Source organism: Salmo trutta, chromosome 8 (genome assembly GCF_901001165.1).
Source record: "Salmo trutta chromosome 8, fSalTru1.1, whole genome shotgun sequence".
Lineage (NCBI taxonomy): Eukaryota > Metazoa > Chordata > Actinopteri > Salmoniformes > Salmonidae > Salmo > Salmo trutta.
This window is the reverse complement of record NC_042964.1, coordinates 28,917,520-28,938,813: the sequence shown is the minus strand read 5'-3', so window position 1 is coordinate 28,938,813 and position 21,294 is coordinate 28,917,520. Positions and strand designations below refer to the sequence as shown.

General features: G+C 41.8%; 1 protein-coding gene across 6 annotated transcripts in view; it reads left to right on the top strand.

Annotated features, from left to right (window-relative positions):
• Nucleotides 1-21,294, top strand: part of LOC115198640 (lysine-specific demethylase 5A) — an 83,940-nt gene that overhangs the window by 26,032 nt on the left and 36,614 nt on the right. For all 6 annotated transcript variants that reach the window (XM_029760727.1, XM_029760726.1, XM_029760728.1 and 3 more), the window contains 9 exons: nucleotides 4,788-4,879; nucleotides 5,127-5,294; nucleotides 10,542-10,661; nucleotides 13,909-14,067; nucleotides 14,324-14,505; nucleotides 15,217-15,379; nucleotides 16,124-16,243; nucleotides 17,275-17,469; nucleotides 17,764-17,945. In XM_029760727.1, coding sequence (XP_029616587.1) covers nucleotides 4,788-4,879; nucleotides 5,127-5,294; nucleotides 10,542-10,661; nucleotides 13,909-14,067; nucleotides 14,324-14,505; nucleotides 15,217-15,379; nucleotides 16,124-16,243; nucleotides 17,275-17,469; nucleotides 17,764-17,945 — 1,381 coding nt within the window. The remainder of the gene's footprint in view (nucleotides 1-4,787; nucleotides 4,880-5,126; nucleotides 5,295-10,541; nucleotides 10,662-13,908; nucleotides 14,068-14,323; nucleotides 14,506-15,216; nucleotides 15,380-16,123; nucleotides 16,244-17,274; nucleotides 17,470-17,763; nucleotides 17,946-21,294) is intronic.

Sequence of the window (21,294 nt, the reverse complement as noted above, 5' to 3'; positions counted from 1 at the left end):
GAAGGACAACAAATTGTCAGACAGGGCACTTCCTGTATGGAATCTTCTCAGGTTTTGTCCTGCCATATGAGTTCTGTTATACACACAGACACCATTCAAACAGTTTTAGAAACTTTAGAGTGTTTTCTATCCAAATCTACTATATGCATATTCTAGGTTCTGGGCAATAGTAGTAACCAGATTAAATCAGGTACGTTTTTTAATCCGGCCGTGAAAATACTGCCCCATATACCACAACTAGCGGAACACCTGCTCCAATATCCAATGATGGGCGTGGCGCGAAATACAAACTCCTCGAAAATCCAAAAACTTCAATTTTTCAAACATATGACTATTTTACACCATTTTAAAGACAAGACTCTCCTTTATCTAACCACACTGTCCTATTTCAAAAAGGCTTTACAGCAAAAGCAAAACATTAGATGTCAGGAGAGTACCCTGCCAAAAATAATCACACAGCCATTTTTCAAGCTAGCATATAATGTCACAAAAACAAAACCACAGCTAAATGCAGCACTAACCTTTGATCTTCATCAGATGACGCTCCAAGGACATTATGTTATACAATACATGCATATTTTGTTCAATCAAGTTAATATTTATATCAAAAAACAGCTTTTTATATTAGCATGTGACGTTCAGAACTAGCATTCTCACCGAACACTTCTGGTGAATTTACTAAATTACTCACTATAAACGTTCACAAAAAACAACAATTATTTTAAGAATTATAGATACAGAACTCCTTTATGCAATCGCGGTGTCCGATTTTAAAATAGCTTTTCGGTGAAAGCACATTTTGCAATATTCTGAGTATATAGCCCGGCCATCATGGCTAGCTATTTTGACACCCACCAAGTTTGGTACTCACCAAACTCAGATTTACTATAAGAAAAATTGGATTACCTTTGCTGTTCTTCATCAGAATGCACTCCCAGGACTTCTACTTCATCACCCAATGTTTTGGTTCCAAATAATCCATAGTTATATCCACATAGCGGCGTTTTGTTCGTGCGTTCAAGACACTATCCGAAGGGTAGCCCGGCACGTATCGTGACAAAAAAATTCAAAATATTCCATTACCGTACTTCGTAGCATGTCAAACGCTGTTTAAAATCAATTTTTATGCGATTATTCTCGTAAAAAAGCGATAATATTCATACCGGGAGTCGTTGTTTTCGTTCAAAGACTGAAAATGTTAACATGGAGTCGTCTCGTACACGCGCGCGCCAGTCTCATTGTTCTCAGATCGACCACTTACCAAATGCGCTACTGTTTTTCATTTAGAGACTGCAAAGCAACGTTCTGCCGCCTTCTGAGAGCCTATGGGAGCCTCAGGAAGTGTCACGTTACAGCAGAGATACTCTGTTTTGGATAGAGATGGCAAAGAAGGCCAAGAAATGGTCAGACAGGGTACTTCCTGTATGGAATCTTCTCAGGTTTTGGCCTGCCATATGACTTCTGTTATACTAACAGACACCATTCAAACAGTTTTTGAAACTTTGGAGTGTTTTCTATCCAAAGCTAATAATTATATGCATATTCTAGTTTCTGGGCAGGAGTAATAACCAGATTAAATCGGGTACGTTTTTTTATCCGGCCGTGAAAATACTGCCCCCTATCCATAAGTTAATCGGAATGGCCGATTTAATGAGGTACAATTTCAAGTTTTCAATACAATCGAAAATTGGCATTTTTGGACACCGATCACGGCCGATTACATTGCACTCTTCGAGGAGACTGCTTGGCCGGCTGACCACCTGTTTTGCGAGTGCAGCAAGGAGCCAAGGTAAGGTGCTAGCTAGCATTAAACGTTCACATGGTTGATATTACTAGTTTACCAAGCTTGTCCTGCTTTGCATATAATAGATGTGGTGCCTGTTAATTTATCATTGAATCATAGCCTACTTTGCCAAACGGGTGATTTGGCAAGTGCATTCGCGAAAAAAGCACTGTCGTTGCACCAATGTGTACCTAACCATAAACATCAATGCCTTTCTTAAATCAATACACAAGTATATATTTTTAAATCTGCGGATTTAGTTAATATTGCCTGCTAACATGAATTTCTTTCAACCAGGGAAATTGTGTCACTTCTCTTGCGTTCTGTGCAACAGAGTCAGGGTATATGCAGCAGTTTGGGCCGCCTGGCTCGTTGCGAACTGTGTGAAGACTATTTCTTCCTAACAAATACAGCCAACTTCGCCAAACGGGGGATGATTTAACAAAAGCGCATTTGTGAAAAAAGCACAATTGTTGCACGAATGTACCTAACCATAAACATCAATGCCTTTCTTAAAATCCATTCACAGAAGTATATTTTATTAAACCTGCATATTTAGTTGAAAGAAAGCGGGCAATATTAAGCGGGCAATACAAAGTTAGCGGGCAATATTAAACTAGGGTAATTGTGTCACTTCTCTTGCGTTCAATGCACGCAGTGTCAGGGTATATGCAACAGTTTGGGCCGCCTAGCTTGTTGTTAACTAATTTGCCAGAATCTTACGTAATTATGACATAACATTGAAGGTTGTGCAATGTAACAGGAATATTTAGACTTATGGATGCCACCCGTTAGATAAAATACGGAAAGGTTCCGTATTTCACAAAGAATAAACGTTTTGTTTTCGAAATTATAGTTTCCGTATTTGACCATATTAATGACCTAAGGCTCGTATTTGTGTGTTATTATACTTAAGTCTATGATTTGATAGAGCAGTCTGACTGAGCGGTGGTAGGCAGCAGCAGGCTCGTAAGCATTCATTCAAACAGCACTTTCGTGCGTTTGCCAGCAGCTCTTCGCTGTGCTTCAAGCATTGAGCTGTTTATGACTTCAAGCCTATCAACTCCCGAGCTAGTTAGTGGGGTGCGCGCTAATAGCGTTTCAATCGGTAACTCACTCGCTCTGAGGACTTGAAGTAGTTGTTCCCCTTGCTCTGCAAGGGCCGCGGCTTTTGTGGAGCGATGGGTAACGATGCTTCAAGGGTTGCTGTTGTCGATGTGTTCCTGGTTCGAGCCCAGGTAGGGCCGAGGAGAGGGACGGAAGCTATATTGTTACACTGGCAATACTAAAGTGCCTATAAGAACATCCAATAGTCAAAGGTATATGAAATACAAATGGTATAGAGAGAAGTAGTCCTATAATAACTACAACCTAAAACTTCTTACCTGGGAATATTGAAGACTCATGTTAAAAGGAACCACCAGCTTTTTTATGTTCTGAGCAAGAAACTTAAACGTTAGTTTTATTTGGCACATATTGCATTTTTACTTCTCCAACACTTATTTTTGGGGCATTATTTAAACCAAATTGAACATGTTTGATTATTTATTTGAGGCTAAATTGATTTTATTGATGTATTATATTAAGTAAAAATATAAGTCTTCATTCACTATTGTTGTAATTGTCATTATTATAAATACATTTTAAACAATCGTCCAATTAATCGGTATCGGCTTTCTGGTCCTCCAATAATCGGCATCGGCGTGAAAAATCATAATCGGTCGACCTCTAGTATGTACAGTTGAAGTCAGAAGTTTACATACACCTGCCTACCTGCACCGCAGGTGTGATGTTCAGATCTAACGATCCTGTGCAGGTGTTGCACGTGGTCTGCCACTGCGAGGACGATCAGCTGTCCGACCTGTCTCCCTGTAGCGCTGTCTTAAGAATGGCTATATAAATACATTTGATTTGATTTTGATTTGATCTTAGGCGTCTCACAGTACGGGCACTGCAATCTATTGCCCTGGCCACATCTACAGTCCTCATGCCTCCTTGCAGCATGCCTTAGGCACATTCACGCAGATGAGCAAGGACCCTGGGCATCTTTCTTTTAATGTTTTTGAGTCAGTAGAAAGACCTCTTTAGTGTCCTAAGTCAACATAACTGTGGCCTTAATTGCCTACCGTCTGTCAGCTGCTAGTGTCTTAACGACCGTTCCACAGGTGCATGTTCATTGAACAAGCATGGGAAACGGTGTTTACACCCTTCACATTGAAGATCTGTTATCTTAAGTTATTTCGATTTTTATGAATTATCTTCGAAAGACAAGGTCCTGAAAAAGTGACGTTTCTTTTTTTGCTAAGTTTACGTACGTGCGTGCGTACATACATACATACGTACGTACGTGCATACATACGTGCATACATACAGTGCCTTCGGAAAGTATACGGACCCCTCGACTTTTTCCACATTCTTGTTACGTTACAGCCTTATTCTAACATTGATTAATTTGTTTTTCCCCCCTCTTCAGTCTAAAATATCCCATAATGACAAAGCAAAAACAGGTTTAGAAATTGTTGCTTAATAACTGAAAATATACAAAATGTTTAAGTATTTAGACCCTTTACTCAGTACTTTGTTGAAGCACCTTTGGCAGTGATTACAGCCTTGAGGCTTCTTGAGTATGATTTTACAAGCTTTGCACACCTGGATTTGGGGAGGTTCTCCCATTTTCTAATCTGCAGATCCTCTTAAGCTCTGTTAGCGTTGCTGCACAGCTCTATTTTCAGGTCTCTCCAGAGATGTTTGATCGGGTTCAAGTCCAGGCTTTCACTTGGCCATTTAAGGACATTCAGAGACTTGTCCTAAAGCCACTCCTGCATTGTCTTGGCTGTGTGCTTAGGGTCGTTGTCCTGTTGGAAGGTGAACCTTCGCCCCAGTCTGAGGTCTTGAGCTCTTTGAAGCAGGTTTCTAAGAAACTCTGTACTTTGCCTTGGTCCTGACTAGTCACCCAGCCCCAGCCACTGAAAAACAATTCTGTTCTCTTGTGTTACATGAGAAGATGATGGGTTCAATAAGAAGCAGCGTCACCTGAAGGCACAGGCCTTCGCCATTAAGATGCGACCACGCAAAGAAACCCTGGAGGTCAACTTTGTGAGTATCACCAGTTAACTATCTCATTTGTGTCGGTCTAATATTCTATGATAAATCTAGATTTTTGTAGGTATGAGTTGATTTCAACTTTTCTTCACTGTCTGTGTTGTCCTGTTCTCACTCACTAGAGTGCTTAGAAACAAATGAATCACTAGTGGACAACAGCTCAAAACATGTTTTTAGTTTCATGGACCACTTTTTGAATGTAATCATTTGATTTATTATTATTCTGTATTTCCTGTTCTAGATACCCCAGATTGACCTGTACATGTGCCTGATGTGTGAGCGGGGCAACGAGGAGGACCGCCTCCTGCTGTGTGACGGCTGTGATGACAGCTACCACACCTTCTGTCTGATTCCGCCCCTACAGGATGTCCCTAAGGGGGACTGGCGATGCCCCAAGTGTGTTGCTGAGGTATGGAACTCTGGTGACCCTGCCACTACCCAATCTGAAGCTGATTCCTCACTTAACTTCTCTAGGAGGTGTGTGTCGCACCTGGCCAACATCCAGTGAAATTGCAGAGCGGGAAATTCAAAAATACTCAATTCAAATATTTAACATTCTTGAAAATATGTGTTATACATCAAAATAAAGCTTAACCTCTCTGGGCTAGGTGGGATGCTTGCGTCCCACCTACTCAACAGCCAGTGGAATCCCGTGGCGCGTTATTCAAATACCTTAGAAATGCTATTACTTCAATTTCTCAAACATATGACTATTTTACACCATTTTAAAGACAAGACTCTCGTTAATCTAACCACACTGTCCGATTTCAAAAAGGCTTTACAACGAAAGCAAAACATTAGATTATGTCAGCAGAGTACCCAGCCAGAAATAATCAGACACCCATTTTTCAAGATAGCATATAATGTCACCCAAACCACAGCTAAATGCAGCACTAACCTTTGATGATCTTCATCAGATGACAATCCTAGGACATTATGTTATACAATACATGCATGTTTTGTTCAATCAAGTTCATATTTATATCAAAAACCAGCTTTTTACATTAGCATGTGACTAGCATTCCCACCGAACACTTCCGGTGAATTTACTAAATTACTCACGATAAACGTTCACAAAAAGCATAACAATTATTTTAAGAATTATAGATACAGAACTCCTATATGCACTCGTTATGTCCGATTTTAAAATATATTTTCGGTGAAAGCACATTTTGCAATATTCTAAGTAGATAGCCCGGCATCACAGGGCTAGCTATTTAGACACCCAGCAAATTTAGCACTCACCCAGCAAGTTTAGCACGCACTCAAGTCAGATTTACTATAAGAAAAATGTTATTACCTTTGCTGTTCTTCGTCAGAATGCACTCCCAGGACTTCTACTTCAATAGCAAATGTTGGTTTGGTCCCAAATAATCCATAGTTATATTCAAATAGCGGCGTTTTGTTCGTGCGTTCAAGACACTATCCGAAAGGGTAAATAAGGGTTACGCGCCCGACGCGTTTTTTGACCAAAAAATTCTAAATATTCCATTACCGTACTTCGAAGCATGTCAACCGCTGTTTAAAATCAATTTTTATGCAATTTTTCTCGCAAAAAAGCGATAATATTCCGATCGGGAAAGCGTGTTTACGTTCAAAGAGAGAAAGTAAAAACATGGGATCCCCTCGTGCACGAGCCTCAGTCTGATGGCCCTCTGATCGACCACCATCCAAATGCGCTAAAGTTTTTCAGCCAGCGGCTGGAATTACATCATTCAGCTTTTTCCCGTGTTCTGAGAGCCTATGGGAGCCGTAGGAAGTGTCACGTTACAGCAAAGATCCTAAATGTTCAATAAACAGAGCCAAGAAGCCCAAGGAATGGTCAGAGAGGGTACTTCCTGTTTGGAATCTTCTCAGGTTTTTGCCTGCCATATGAGTTCTGTTATACTCACAGACACCATTCAAACAGTTTTAGAAACTTTAGGGTGTTTTCTTTCCAAGGCCAATAATTATATGCATATTCTAGTTTCTGGGCAGTAGTAATCACCAGATTAAATCGGGTACGTTTTATATCCGGCCGTGTAAATACTGCCCCCTAGCCCTAACAGGTTAACTTCTTGTTAACTTCTTGAGGCTACCTGGGACGTTAGCGTTCCCCCCGTGGCGCACCCTATCAACAGCAGGTGCATTTCAAGAGCGGCAAATTTGAAACCAAATAAATGTACAAATTCAAATTTCTCAAACATACAACTAACTTACAGCCTTTGAAAGATAAACATCTTCTTAATCTAACCACGTTTACCGATTTCAAAAAGGTTTTACGGGGAAAGCATAAAGTTAGGTTATGTTAGGAGAGTACATTGACAATAGCGGTGTGCAATGCATTGTCGATTCAAAGACAGGCGTCACCAAAACCATACAATCAGCTAAAATTATGCACTAACCTTTTACAATCTCCATCAGATGACACTCCTAGGACATTATGTTAGACAATGCATGCATTTTTAGTTCTATCAAGTTCATATTTATATCTAAAAACAGTGTTTTACTATGGCGTTGATGTTCAGGAAATCGTTTCCCTCCAATACCGGCAGTCAAGTCATGACAACAAAATAATTAATTAATATTAGAAAACATTGCTAAAATATTATATTGTCATTCAAAGAATTATAGATTTATATCTCTTGAACGCAATGGACTTGTCAGATTTTAAATTAACCTTACTGGGAAATCACACTTTGCAATAATCTGAGCACTGCGCCAGAAAAATACGCATCGCGATACAGACTAACCGCCATGTTGGAGGAATCTAAAATCGAAAATACTATATAAATAATCCATTACCTTTGATTCTCTTCATCAGATGTCACTTCCAAAGAGTCCCAGGTCCATAACGAATGTAGTTTTGTTCAAAAAAGCTCATCATTTATGTCGAAAAACCTCCGTGTTGTAGCGCATGATCTAAGCCAGCCGGACTTCACTTCACTTCAAGAACGGAAAAAATATATTTCCGTTCGTTCAAACATGTCAAACGTTGTATCGCATAAATCATTAGGGCCTTTTTTAACCAGAACATGAATAAAATTCAAGGCGGACCATTGGGTTTTCTTTTAAAACGTTTCGGAATGAGAGTACCCACCATCAAATCGCGCGCCAGGGTGAATAATGGACCATCACGTTCCATGGCTCTTATTCGGTCAGATCTCACTGTAGAACACTCAAAACACTTTGTAAAGGCTGGGGACATCTTGTGGAAGCAATAGGAAGTGCCAGAATATACCTCACCCCCTTTGTTTTTCAATGGCATAGGCTCAAAGTCAATTCAACACATCAGGTATCCACTTCCTGTCAGAATCTGTCTCAGGGTTTTGCCTGCCAAATGAGTTCTGTTATACTCACAGACACCATTCAAACAGTTTTTGAAACTTTAGGGTGTTTTCTATCCATATATAATAAGTATATGCATATTGTAGTTACTGGGTAGGTGTAGGAGGCAGTTAAAAATGGGCACATCTTTTTTCAAAAAATTCTCAATACTGCCCCCTATACCCTAACAGGTTAATCCGTGTCAGATTTCAAAAAGGCTTTCCGGCGAAAGCAAACCATGCGATTATCTGAGGACAGCGCTCAGCACACAAAACATTACGTACAGTTACCAGCCAAGTAGATTAGTCACGAAAGTCAGATATAGCAATAAAATTAATCATTTACCTTTGATCTTCATAAGGTTGCACTCACAAGACTCCATGTTACACAATACATGTTTGTTTTGTTCGATAAAGTCCCTCTTTAAACCTCAGTTTTTTGTTGGCGCGTTTTGTTCAGTAATCCAATGGCTCAAATGCAGTCACAAGAGGCAGACAAATTCCAAATAGTATACGTAAAGTTCCTAGAAACATGTCAAACGATGTTTATAATCAATCCTCAGGTTGTTTTTAGCCTTAATAATCGATAATATTTCAACCGGACAATAGCGTCGTCAATAAAAAAATAAAACAAGAAAGGCGCGCTCTCGGTTGCTCGCAGTAACCAGCTCTGAGGACATCCCAGGGTCCACTCACTCAATGTTGTCATTCGCCCTAATTTTTCATTTCCTGAATGGATTTTCCTCAGGTTTATGCCTGCCATTTCAGTTCTGTTATACTCACAGACATTATTTTAACACTTTTAGAAACTTTAGTGTTTTCTATCCAAATCTACTAATTATATGCATATCCTAGCTTCTGGACCTGAGTAGCAGGCAGTTTACTTTGGGCACGATTTTCATCCGAGGTGAAAATAGTGCCCCCTACGGATGAAAATTGTGCCCCCTACCCTAGTGAGGTTAAGAAACCCACGACAGCTAACTTGAATTTTCATGCCAGTCATGCATGTATTCTATATCAGTGGAAGATTTTTGCAGAAGTTGTGAATTATAATAGATTTTTTGTGTCGCTTTCGGAAAGTGTATCACATATAGTGCATAAATACATACAACAAAGTAAATCACAAGGACTATTACAACAAGACATGTGCATGCAGTTCACACCTGCCTACCACGTGTTATAATTTTGGCTCCGTATAAATAGATTGTAGTGTTTGTTAAGCTGTGATGATATACAGAACCAGTCAAGTTTTGACACACCTACTCATTCAAGGGTTTTTCTTTATTTTTACTATTTTCTACATTGTAGAGTAATGGTGAAGACATCAAAATTATGAAATAACACATATGGAATCATGTACTAATCAAAAAAGTGTTAAACAAATCAACATATATTTGAGATTATTCAAATTGCCACCCTTTGTCTTGATGACAGCTTTGCACACTTGGCATTCTCTCACCCAGCTTCTTGAGGTAGTCACCTGGAATGCTTCAAGTAACAGACACATCTCAACATCAACTGTTCAGAGGAGGCTGCGTGAATCAGGCCTTCAGGGTCGAATTGCTGCAAAGAAACTACTACTAAAGGACACCAATAAGAAGAAGAAGAAGAGACTTGCTTGGGCCAAGAAATACAACCAATGGACAATTGACCGGTGGAAATCTGTCCTTTTGGTCTGAGTCCAAATTTAAGATTTGTGGTTCCAACTGCCGTGTCTTTCAGACGCAGAGTAGGTAAGCGGATGATCTCCGCATGTGTGGTTCTCTATTTAACCAGCATGGCTACCACAGCATTCTGCAGCGATATGCCGTCCCATCTGCTTTGCGCTTAGTGGGACTATCATTTGTTTTCAACAGGCCGATGACCAAACACACCTCCAGGCTGTGTAAGGGCTGTTTGACCAAGAGGGTGTGTGATGGAGTGCTGCATCAGATGACCTGGCCTCCGCAATCACCTGACCTCAACCCAATTGAGTTGGACCGCAGAGTGAAGGAAATGCAGCCAATAAGTGCTTAGCATATGTGGGAACTCCTTCAAGACTGTTGGAAAAGCATTCCAGGTGAAGCTGGTTGAGAGAATGCCAAGAGTGTGCAAAGTTGTCAAGGCAAATGGTGTCTACTTTGAAGAATCTCAAATATAAAATATATTTTGATTTGTTAAACACTTTTTTTTGGTTACTACATGATTCAATATGTTATGAAATGTCTTCACTATTATTCTACATTGTAGAAAATAGTAAAAATAAAACCCTTGATTGAGTAGGTGTCAACTTTTGACTGGTACTGTACATAAATCTTGTTGAGGACAATGGGATAGGATGATGTTTTCTCACGGGCTGTCTTACCCTACAGGAGTGCAGTAAGCCGCGGGAGGCGTTTGGCTTTGGGCAAGCCGTGAGGGAGTACACGCTCCAGAGCTTTGGAGAGATGGCTGACCACTTCAAGTCAGACTACTTCAACATGCCCGTGCACGTACGTATCAAAATCAAACGGTCAACTTGAGTAATAGGCAAGAATCTAAAGAAAACGATTCTTTTGGAATACAGTGGGGGGGAAAAGTATTTGGTCCCCTGCTGATTTTGTACGTTTGCCCACTTACAAAGAAATGATCAGTCTATAATTTTAATAGTAGGTTTATTTGAACAGTGAGAGTCAGAATAACAAGAAAAATATCCAGAAAAACGCATGTCAAAAATGTTATAAATTGATTTGCATTTTAATGAGGGAAATAAGTATTTGACCCCCTCTCAATCAGAAAGATTTCTGGCTCCCAGGTATCTTTTATACAGGTAACGAGCTGAGATAAGGAGCACACTCTTAAAGGGAGTGCTCCTAACTGCAGCTTGTTACCTGTAAAAAAGACACCTGTCCACAGAAGCAATCAATCAGATTCCAAACTCTCCACCATGGCCAAGACCAAAGAGCTCTCCAAGGATGTCAGGGACAAGATTTTAGATCTACACAAGGCTGGAATGGGCTACAAGACCATCGCCAAGCAGCTTGGTGAGAAGGTGACAACATTTGGTGCGATTATTCGCAAATGGAAGAAACACGAAAGAACTGTCAATATCCCTCGGCCTGGGGCTCCATGCAAGATCTCACCTCGTGGAGTTGCAATGATCATGAGAACGGTGAGGAATCAGCCCAGAACTACACGGGAGGATCTTGTCAATGATCTCAAGGCAGCTGGGACCATAGTCACCAAGAAAAGAATTGGTAACACACTACGCCGTGAAGGACTGAAATCCTGCAGCGCCCGCAAGGTCCCCCTGCTCAAGAATACATATACATGCCCGTCTGAAGTTTGCCAATGAACATCTGAATGATTCAGAGGACAACTGGGTGAAAGTGTTGTGGTCAGATGAGACCAAAATGGAGCTCTTTGACATCAACTCAACTCACTGTGTTTGGAGGAGGAGGAATGCTGCCTATGACCCCAAGAACACCATCTCCACCGTCAAACATGGAGGTGGAAACATTATGCTTTGGGGGTGTTTTTCTGCCAAGGGGACAGGACAACTTCACCGCAACATTTGACGGGGCCATGTACTGTCAAATCTTGGGTGAGAACCTCCTTCCCTCAGCCAGGGCATTGAAAATGGGTCGTGGATGGGTATTCAAGCATGACATTAACCCAAAACACAAGGTCAAGGCAACAAAGGAGTGGCTGAAGAAGAAGCACGTTAACTTCTATGGGCTGGTACACCCTATCAACAGCAGGTGAAATGTCAAGGGTGCCAAATTTCTAAAACAAATGTCATAATTCAAATGTCTCAAACATACAACTATCTTACACTCTTTGAAAGATAAACATCTATCTCCTTAATCTAACCACGTTGTCCGATTTCAAAAAGGCTTTACGGCGAAAGCATAAAGTTAGATTATGTTAGGACAGTACATTGAAAATAGCTGTGTGTAATGTTTTGTCAATGCAAAGACAGGCGTCACCAAAAGCGGAAAACCAGCTAAAATTATGCACTAACCTTTGACAATCTTCATCAGATGACACTCCTAGGACATTATGTTAGAACAAAAAATGCATGTATTGTCTATCAAGTTCATATTTATATCCAAAAACAGCATTTTACAATGGCGTTGATATTGAGAAAATATTTTCCCTCCAATACCGCCAGTCAATCAGCACAACAAATTAAATAATTACTATTCGAAACCATTGGTAAAATATTATATTGTCATTCAAAGAATTATAGATTAACATCTTGTGAACGCAACCGCATTGCCAGATTTAAAAAATAACTTTACTGGGAAATCACACTTTGCAATAATCTGAGTACTGCGCTCAGAAAAATAGGCTTGGCGATACAGACTAGGCGCCATGTTGGAGAGATCTAAAATCAAAAATACTATGTAAATATTCCCTTACCTTTGATTATCTTCATCAGAAGGCACTTCCAGGAATCCCAGGTCCATAACAAATGTAGTTTTGTTCGAAAAAGCTCATAATTTATGTCCAAAAAGCTCCGTGTTGTTAGCGCGTCCTGTAGGCTACTCAAAAACATGAACGACGCCCGCCGGACTTGTCTTACCAAAGAGGGGGAAAAAAATATTTACGTTCGTTCAAACATGTCAAACGTTGTATAGCATAAATCATTAGGGCCTTTTTCAATCAGAACTTCAATAATATTCAAGGCGGACGATTGCATTCTCTTTTAAAACGTATTGGAACGAGAGTACCGAAACATGCACTCGCGCGCCAGAGTAGTATAGGCCATCCGCTTATGACCAACATTCCAAGCCTCTCGTTCCGTCAGTTTTCACAGTAGAAGACTCAAACCACTTTGTAAAGACTGGTGACATCTAGTGGATGGCGTAGGAAGTGCTCAATGATTAATAATCAACACATCAGATATCCACTTCCTGTTAGAATTTGTCTCAGGGTTTTGACTGTCATATGAGTTCTGTTATACTTACAGACACCATTCAAACAGTTTTAGAAAATTCAGTGTTTTCTATCCAAATCTGTTAATAATATGCATATCCTAGCTTCTGAGTTGCTGTAGGAGGCAGTTAAAAATGGGCACATTTTTTTCAAAATTCTCAATACTGCCCCCTAGCCCCAAGAGGTTGGTCCTGGAGTGGCCTAGCCAGTCTCCAGACCTTAATCCCATAGAAAATCTGTGGAGGGAGCTGAAGGTTCGAGTTGCCAAACGTCAGCCTCGAAACCTTAATGACTTGGAGAAGATCTGCAAAGAGGAGTGGGACAAAATCCCTCCTGAGATGTGTGCAAACCTGGTGGCCAACTACAAGAAACGTCTGACCTCTGTGATTGTCAACAAGGGTTTTGTCACCAAGTACTAAGTCATGTTTTGCAGAGGGGTCAAATACTTATTTCCCTCATTAAAATGCAAATCATTTTCTAACATTTTTGACATGCGTTTTTCTGGATTTTGTTGTTATTGTGTCTCTCACTGTTCAAATAAACCTACTATTAAAATTATAGACTGATCACTTCTTTGTAAGTGGGCAAACGTACAAAATCAGCAGGGTATCAAATACTTTTTTTCCCCCACTGTACATATGTTCTGGCTAGGTCCATCTCAAAATCAAGTCCGATGTAGTCAACACACTTTCTTTGGGTGATTAATTTTTTTTCGTCCTTCATGCTGTTTGAAGTTGAACACCTAACCTTTCTCTCCCACTAATGCACAATCACATCTAAACAATGCATGTGTGTGTTCTCCTTTCTCTGCACCCCCAGATGGTGCCTACAGAGCTAGTGGAGAAGGAGTTCTGGCGTCTGGTGAGCTCCATCGAGGAGGATGTCATTGTGGAGTACGGAGCTGACATCAGCTCTAAGGAAGTGGGCAGCGGCTTCCCCGTCAGGGATGGCAAGAGATGGCTACTGGGAGATGAAGAGGTAACTATGCACCAACTGGGACAAAGGACCCCGACTCTTTCTCGTTAGTCTTTCGCCACCTTTTCAAAACGCATTGGAGGTTAAGATCTGTTCCTACATTCGGACCTTTTATGGAATAGAGAGAGGACACAAGGAATCGTGGAAAGATTAATTAAGAAAGAGCCCCAGTATGAAATCCACGCCCTTATTAACGGCTTGCTTTTGTTATTTACGAACAATAAGTAACTTCCATCTCCTCTGTCTTGTTCTTCTGTAGGAGTATGCCAATTCAGGCTGGAACCTGAACAACATGCCAGTCCTGGAGCAGTCGGTCCTTACCCACATAAACGTGGATATCTCTGGCATGAAGGTGCCCTGGCTCTATGTGGGCATGTGCTTCTCCTCCTTCTGCTGGCACATCGAGGACCACTGGAGCTACTCCATCAACTTCCTGCACTGGTAAAGTAACAAACAGGAATTCCTTGTCCTAAATCAGCCGCTTACCCAAATATTTAGTAATACTATATTTTTTGGTCCAAAGGACACAAATAAAATGTATTTTTAACAGTCCTCAGTGGGAAGAGACAGACAAATGCACGTACAAAACAATGTAAACCGTATACAATGTTGCTGTTGTGGAAACATTCTTACACAGGGAAAGTCGATCTTAAATGAATTTTTCCAACCAACTCAATACACCATAGTACACGTGTCAATCAGGAGCTCTCCCTGGGCAGTCCCAGCAGTTGTCTTATATACGGCTATACACAGACAAGTTATATTTGCATGATTAATAAATAATCACTTTTGTTTCATTCGTGTGACTGACCAATACTGTTTCATAACATGTGGCAGACCAACACCTCACGAGGCTTCTTCTCCTCTGAGCTGAGACCTTGAAACTGAGATATTTTGTTCGTTCTCAAAACAACGTCTGGGCGTACTGCCAAATTGCAGCTACTGATAAGTGAGGATTTGTACAGTCACTTGCATGAACACAAACATTGGTTTATAGAACAGCACAAGAATAGAACACAGAAATTAGTTATAAGAAAAGCACCAACATTAAAATTCCCATTACATTGCAATGGGTCGTAGATACAATTGTACTCCCCATCTTCATTCGTCTGACTGGTTAACCGTCTTCTCTCTCTCTGCCTGTCTCTCCAGGGGGGAGCCTAAGACGTGGTATGGTGTCCCGGCCCACGCGGCAGAGCAGCTGGAGTCAGTGATGAAGAAGCTGGCCCCAGAGCTGTTTGACTCTCAGCCTGACCTGTTGCACCAGCTTGTCACCATCATGAATCCCAACGTCCTCATGGAGCATGGAGTGCCCGTATGTAGTGTGTGTTTCCATCAGTAGCCGTATGTATCAACTGTTTCATAGAAGGAGTGCTGATCTAGGAACAGTTTTGCCTGTTGGATCACAATGAATAAGTTTATATGGACAAGGGTGGGGATCTGACCCTCGATCAGAACTCCGCCTCTGAGACGCTTGATACATACGGCCCCTGGCCTCTTTTACGCAGTGGTGTGAAGTACTTAAGTAAAAATACTTTAAAGTACTACTTGAGTAGTTTTGAGGTATCTATACTGAACTTTACTGTTTATATTTTAGACAAATTTTACTTCACTAAATACGCCAGACATTTTCATTGACACCCAAAAGTACCCGTTACATTTTGAATGCTTAGCAGGACAGGAAAATGGTCCAATTCACAAACTTATCAAGACAACATCCCTGGTCTACCCTATTGCCTCTGATCTGACGGACTCAGTAAACACATGCTTCATATGTAAATGATGTCCGTGTGTTGGAGTGTGCCCCTGGCTATCCATAAATTAAAAAAACAAGAAAACTGCCATGGTTTGCTTAATACAAGCAATTTGAAATAATTTGTACTTTTAGACTTTTACTGAAGTAGTATTTTACCGGGTGACACTTACTTTACCGAGTCATTTTCTAGTAAGGCATCTTTACTTTTACTCAAGTATGACAATTGGGTACTTTTCCCACCGCTGCTTTTACGAGACCAATTCTGCATCGTGTCTTTTACTGGTGTGTGTTTGTGCCACTCAGGTTTTCCGCACCAACCAGTGTGCGGGGGAGTTTGTGGTGACCTTTCCCAGAGCCTACCACAGTGGCTTCAACCAGGGATACAACTTTGCTGAGGCTGTCAACTTCTGTACCGCAGACTGGGTGAGTTTAAAGTTTTAGCAAGTGTTTGTGTGTAAACAAATATTACCAGAATGTTGAATTGGAATTTTGAAATTGGGAGTAGGTTTGGGCGGCATCAAGATTATCATACCTTCATACCGACTTTGTGCCATAACGGAATATTCGGTAATACCGGCACTGTTTTCAAACCCAATTGATAATCTGTAATCGAAAGGTTAACAATGTTAACAAGAACATGTAAAATCCCATAGTGAATGCTAACAAGCGCATTGCGAATATTTTATAGTCTCTGACCTAAACTATACAAGTAACTAAAATGCTGCATGCACAAAACAAATATTAGACAGTAAGGCTTTGGATCCAGGAGGGGATTATCTGAATGATTGATTTTGGAAGAAGCTAACCACTTAGCTAACTAACTACTAAATTAGCAAACCAAATGCAGAACTTCAGAGCATTTACCGCATTTTAGACACTTACTTAGTTATAAGATATCTAGCTGGCAAACATTTAGTTGTGAATTCCATACTGTAACTAGATCACCTGGCGCATGCTGCACAACTGTGAGTGACACACAAGGCTGTGGTGTCGGTAGTTCTGTGCTTGTAAACAAAAACAACGTGACTGGGGACTACCGTTAAGCTTCATAATGAAAAATTATGTTACTGGTGAAATGGAAGATCGCAATCTTTATCTCCAAACATATTGCAACAAGTTGACTGCAGCTTTTTACTTGAGTAGCTACAGATATTCAAATTCATTAAAAAAACATAAAATAAATAGTTTAAATGCTATTGACGGTATTGGAAAACCATCCCGTGGCCATTTCCAAATGCCCCGATATACCGCCCAAGCCTAGTTGGGAGCTTAAAATAATTTTCAAAAGTATTTTATACCCTTCTTACTGTCCGCATTACTGTCTTGGTGAATCAGTCATCTTAGATATTCCCGTTCCATTGCTTTCTTTGCTTCTCCTTGATGTTTTGAGGAGAAAAGATCCAAGGAATCGATTAAAGACTTTTTACTGTCTCTGTGTGTCCATCCCCTTCCAGATCCCGATGGGTCGTCAGTGTGTGGCCCACTACCGGCGGCTCCACCGCTACTGTGTCTTCTCCCACGAGGAGCTGCTCTGCAAGATGGCTGCCGACCCCGAGAGCCTGGACGTGGAGCTGGCTGCTGCAGTCTTCAGAGAGATGGGAGAGATGATGGAGGAAGAGACACGGCTCAGACAGGCCTTGCAGGAGATGGTAAGGGACAGAGCCCAGGGGGATTTCTATATAAACAACTTTTTGTCACTTTAGGAGAACTTGACAGGAGGGCCAGGACAGAGAGGGTGAAGTAATGCAAGCGGGGTTTACTTGGGAATACATTATGATGATACACTGTCTAACAATATGTTGACATCGCGCAATCCCAAAGATATGTTTCAAATTATTTCCTATCACCACAAAAGTGAATCAATTATGTAATTTCACATTCGTCCTTCCAGTCTAGTTGAAGTGGATTGTTTTCTGGTTGCGATTTTCCCTCTGTGTCTGCAGGGTGTGCTGTCCTCGGAGCAGGAGGTGTTTGAGCTGGTCCCTGATGACGAACGGCAGTGTCAGAAGTGTAAGACCACCTGTTTCCTGTCAGCTCTGACGTGTCCCTGCAGCCCAGAGCGTCTCGTTTGTCTGCACCACGCCAAGGAGCTATGTGACTGTCCCCTGGGAATCAAGTGTCTACGGTAAGTTAATACAGCTGTATGATATGGACAAAAGTCCATTTGGAACAATAACTTCATAACAATGTGCACCAGTTTTTAATTTATTATCCTTTAAACTATTACTAGTTTAATGGTTGTAGCTATCAATTGTCCTATTAACAATCACCCATGTTAACAAACTTATTTCATTTCAAACTTCACATTTATGTAAAATAGGCTACTTATCGTAATGTGATTGGTCAAATCAAAATCAAATTAAATTGGATATATCACATGCGCGAAATTAACAGGTGTGGGCCTTACAGTGAATTGCTTATTTACAAGCCCTTAACCAACAATGCAGTTTTAAGAAAATACCACCAACAAAAAAAGGGGTAAGAATAACAAATAATTAGAGCTTCAGTAAATAACAATAGCAGGGCTATATACAGGGGGTACCGGTACAGAGTCAATGTGTGGGGTACCGGTGTCGAGGTAATTATGTACATGTAGGTAGCGTTATTAAAGTGGCTATGCATAGATGAAAACGGAGAGGAGCCGCATCGTGGGGGGGGCAATACAAGTAGTCTGGGTAGCCTTTTGATTAGCTGTTCGGGAGTCTTATGGTGTAGAAGCTGTTTTCGAAGCCTCTTGGACCTAGATTTGGTGCTCTGGTACAGCTTGCCGTGCTGTAGCAGAGAGAACAGTCTATGACTAGGGTGGCTGGAGTCTTTGACCATTTTTGGGGCCTTCCTCTGACACTGCCTGGTACAGAGGTCCTGGATGGCAGGAAGCTTGGCCCCGGTGATGTACTGGGCCGTATGCACTACCCTCTGTAGTGCCTTACGGTCAGAGGCCGAGCAGTTGCCATACCAGGTAGTGATGCAACCCGTCAGGATGCTCTCGATGGTGCAGCTGTAAAACCTTTTGAGAATCTGAGGACCCATGCCAAATCTTTTCAGTCTCCTGAGGGGGAATAGGTTTTGTCGTGCCATCTTCACGACTTTCATGGTGTGCTTGGACCATGTTAGTTTGTTGGTGAGGTGGACGCCAAGGAACTTGAAGCGTTCAACCTGCTCCACTTCAGCCCCGTTGATGAGAATGGGGGTGTGCTCGGTCCTCCTTTTTCTGTAGTCCATAATCATCTCCTTTGTCTTGATCACGTTGAGGGAGAGGTTGTTATCCTTGCACCACACGGTCAGGTCTCTGACCTCCTCCCTATAGGCTGTCTCGTTGTTGTCGGTGATCAGGCCTACCACTTTTGTCATCAGCAAACTTAATGATGACGTTGCTGGAGTCGTGCCTAGCTGTGCAGTCATGAGAGAACAGGGAGTACAGGAGGTGGCTGAGCACGCACCGCTGAGGGGCACCCGTGTTGAGGGTCAGCGTGGCGGATGTGTTGTTACCTACCCTTACCACCTGGGGGCGGTCTGTCCCGAATCCAGGATCCAGTTGCAGAGGGAGGTGTTTAGTCCCAGGGTCCTTAGCTTAGTGATGAGCTTTGAGGGTAATATGTTGTTGAACGCTGAGCTGTAGTCAATGAATAGCATTCTCACATAGGTGTTCCTTTTGTCCAAGTAGGAAACGGCAGTGTGGAGTGCATTAGAGATTGCATCATGTTTGGATCTGTTGGTGCGGTATGCAAATTGTAGTGGGTGTAGGGTTTCTGGGATAATGGTGTTGATGTGAGCCATGACCAGCATTTCAAAGCATTTCATGGCTACAGATGTGAGTGCTATGGGTCGGTAGTCATTTAGGCAGGTTACCTTAGTGTTCTTGGGCACAGGGACTATGGTGGTCTGCTTGAAACATGTTGGTATTAGACTCAGACAGGGAGAGGTTGAAAATGTCAGTGAAGACACTTGCCAGATGGTCAGTGCATGCTCGGAGTACACGTCCCGGTAATCCGTCTGGCCCAGCGACCTTGTGAATGTTGACCTGTTTTAAGGTCTACTCACATCGGCTGCAGGAGAGCGTGATCACACAGTCGTCCGGAACAGCTGATGCTCTCATGCATGTTTCAGTGTTACTTGCCTCGACGCGAGCTTAGAAGCTGTTAGGCTCATGTCACTGGGCAGCTCTCGGCTGTGCTTCCCTTTGTAGTCTAATTGTTTGCAAGCCTTGCCACATCCGACGAGCGTCGGTGCACTACGATTCGATCTTAGTCCTGTATTGTTGCTTTGCCTGTTTGATGGTTCGTCGGAGGGCATAGCGGGATTTCTTATAAGCTTCCGAGTTAGAGTCCCGCTCCTTGAAAGCTGCAGCTCTACCCTTTAGCTCAGTGCGAATGTTGCCTGTAGTCCATGGCTTCTGGTTGGAGTATGTACATACAGTCACTGTGCACTTATTGATAAAGCCAGTGACTGATGTGGTGTACTCATCAATGCCATCAGAAGAATCACAGAACATATTGCACTCTGTGCTAGCAAAATAGTCCTGTAGTTTAGCATCTGCTTCATCTGACCACTTTTTTATACACCGAGTCACTTGTGCTTCCTTCTTTAATTTTTGCTTGTATGCAGGAATCAGGAGGCGAGAGCTTTGCGATGGAGAGCTTTGTACGCTTCTCTGTGTGTGGAGTAAAGGTGGTCTAGAATTTTTTTCCCTCTGGTTGTACATTTAACATGCTGATAGAAATTAAGTGAAACTGATTTAAGTTTCCCTTCATTTAAATCCCCGACCACTAGGAGCGCCGCCTCGCGTTCTCCTGTTTGCTTATGGCGAGTGAGGTTTTAGTGCCAGCTTCGGTCTGTGGTATGTAGACGGCTACGAAAAATACAGATGAAAACTCTCTAGGTAGATAGTGTGGTCTACAGCTTATCATGAGATACTCTACCTCAGGTGAGTAAAACCTTGAGACTTTCTTAAATATCGTGTACCAGCTATTGTTTACAAATATGCTTAGGCCCCCGCCCGTGTCTTACCAGAGGCTGCTGTTCTGTCCTGCTAATGGAGTGTATAACCCGCCAGCTGTATGTTCTTATTCTTATTCTTCAGCCACGATTCGGTGAAACCTAACATATTACAGTTTTTAATGTCCCGGTGGTATGATATACATGCTTTCAGTCCATCCCATTTATTTTCCAGCGATTGAACATTAGCTAGCAGAACGGAAGGCAAGGGCAGATTAACCACTCGTCGCCTGATCGTCACAAGGCACCCTGATCTCTTTCCGCGAAAGCTCCGTTTCCTTTTCCAGCGAATCACAGGGATCTGGGCCTGGTTGGGTGTCTGTAGTATATCCCTCGCGTCTGACTCATTGAAGAAGAACTCCTCGTTCAATTTGAGGTGAGCAATTCCAGTTCTGATGTCCAGAAGCTCTTTTTGGTCATAAGAGACGGTAACAGCATCATTATTTGTACATAATGATGCTGTTACGAACAAGTTACGA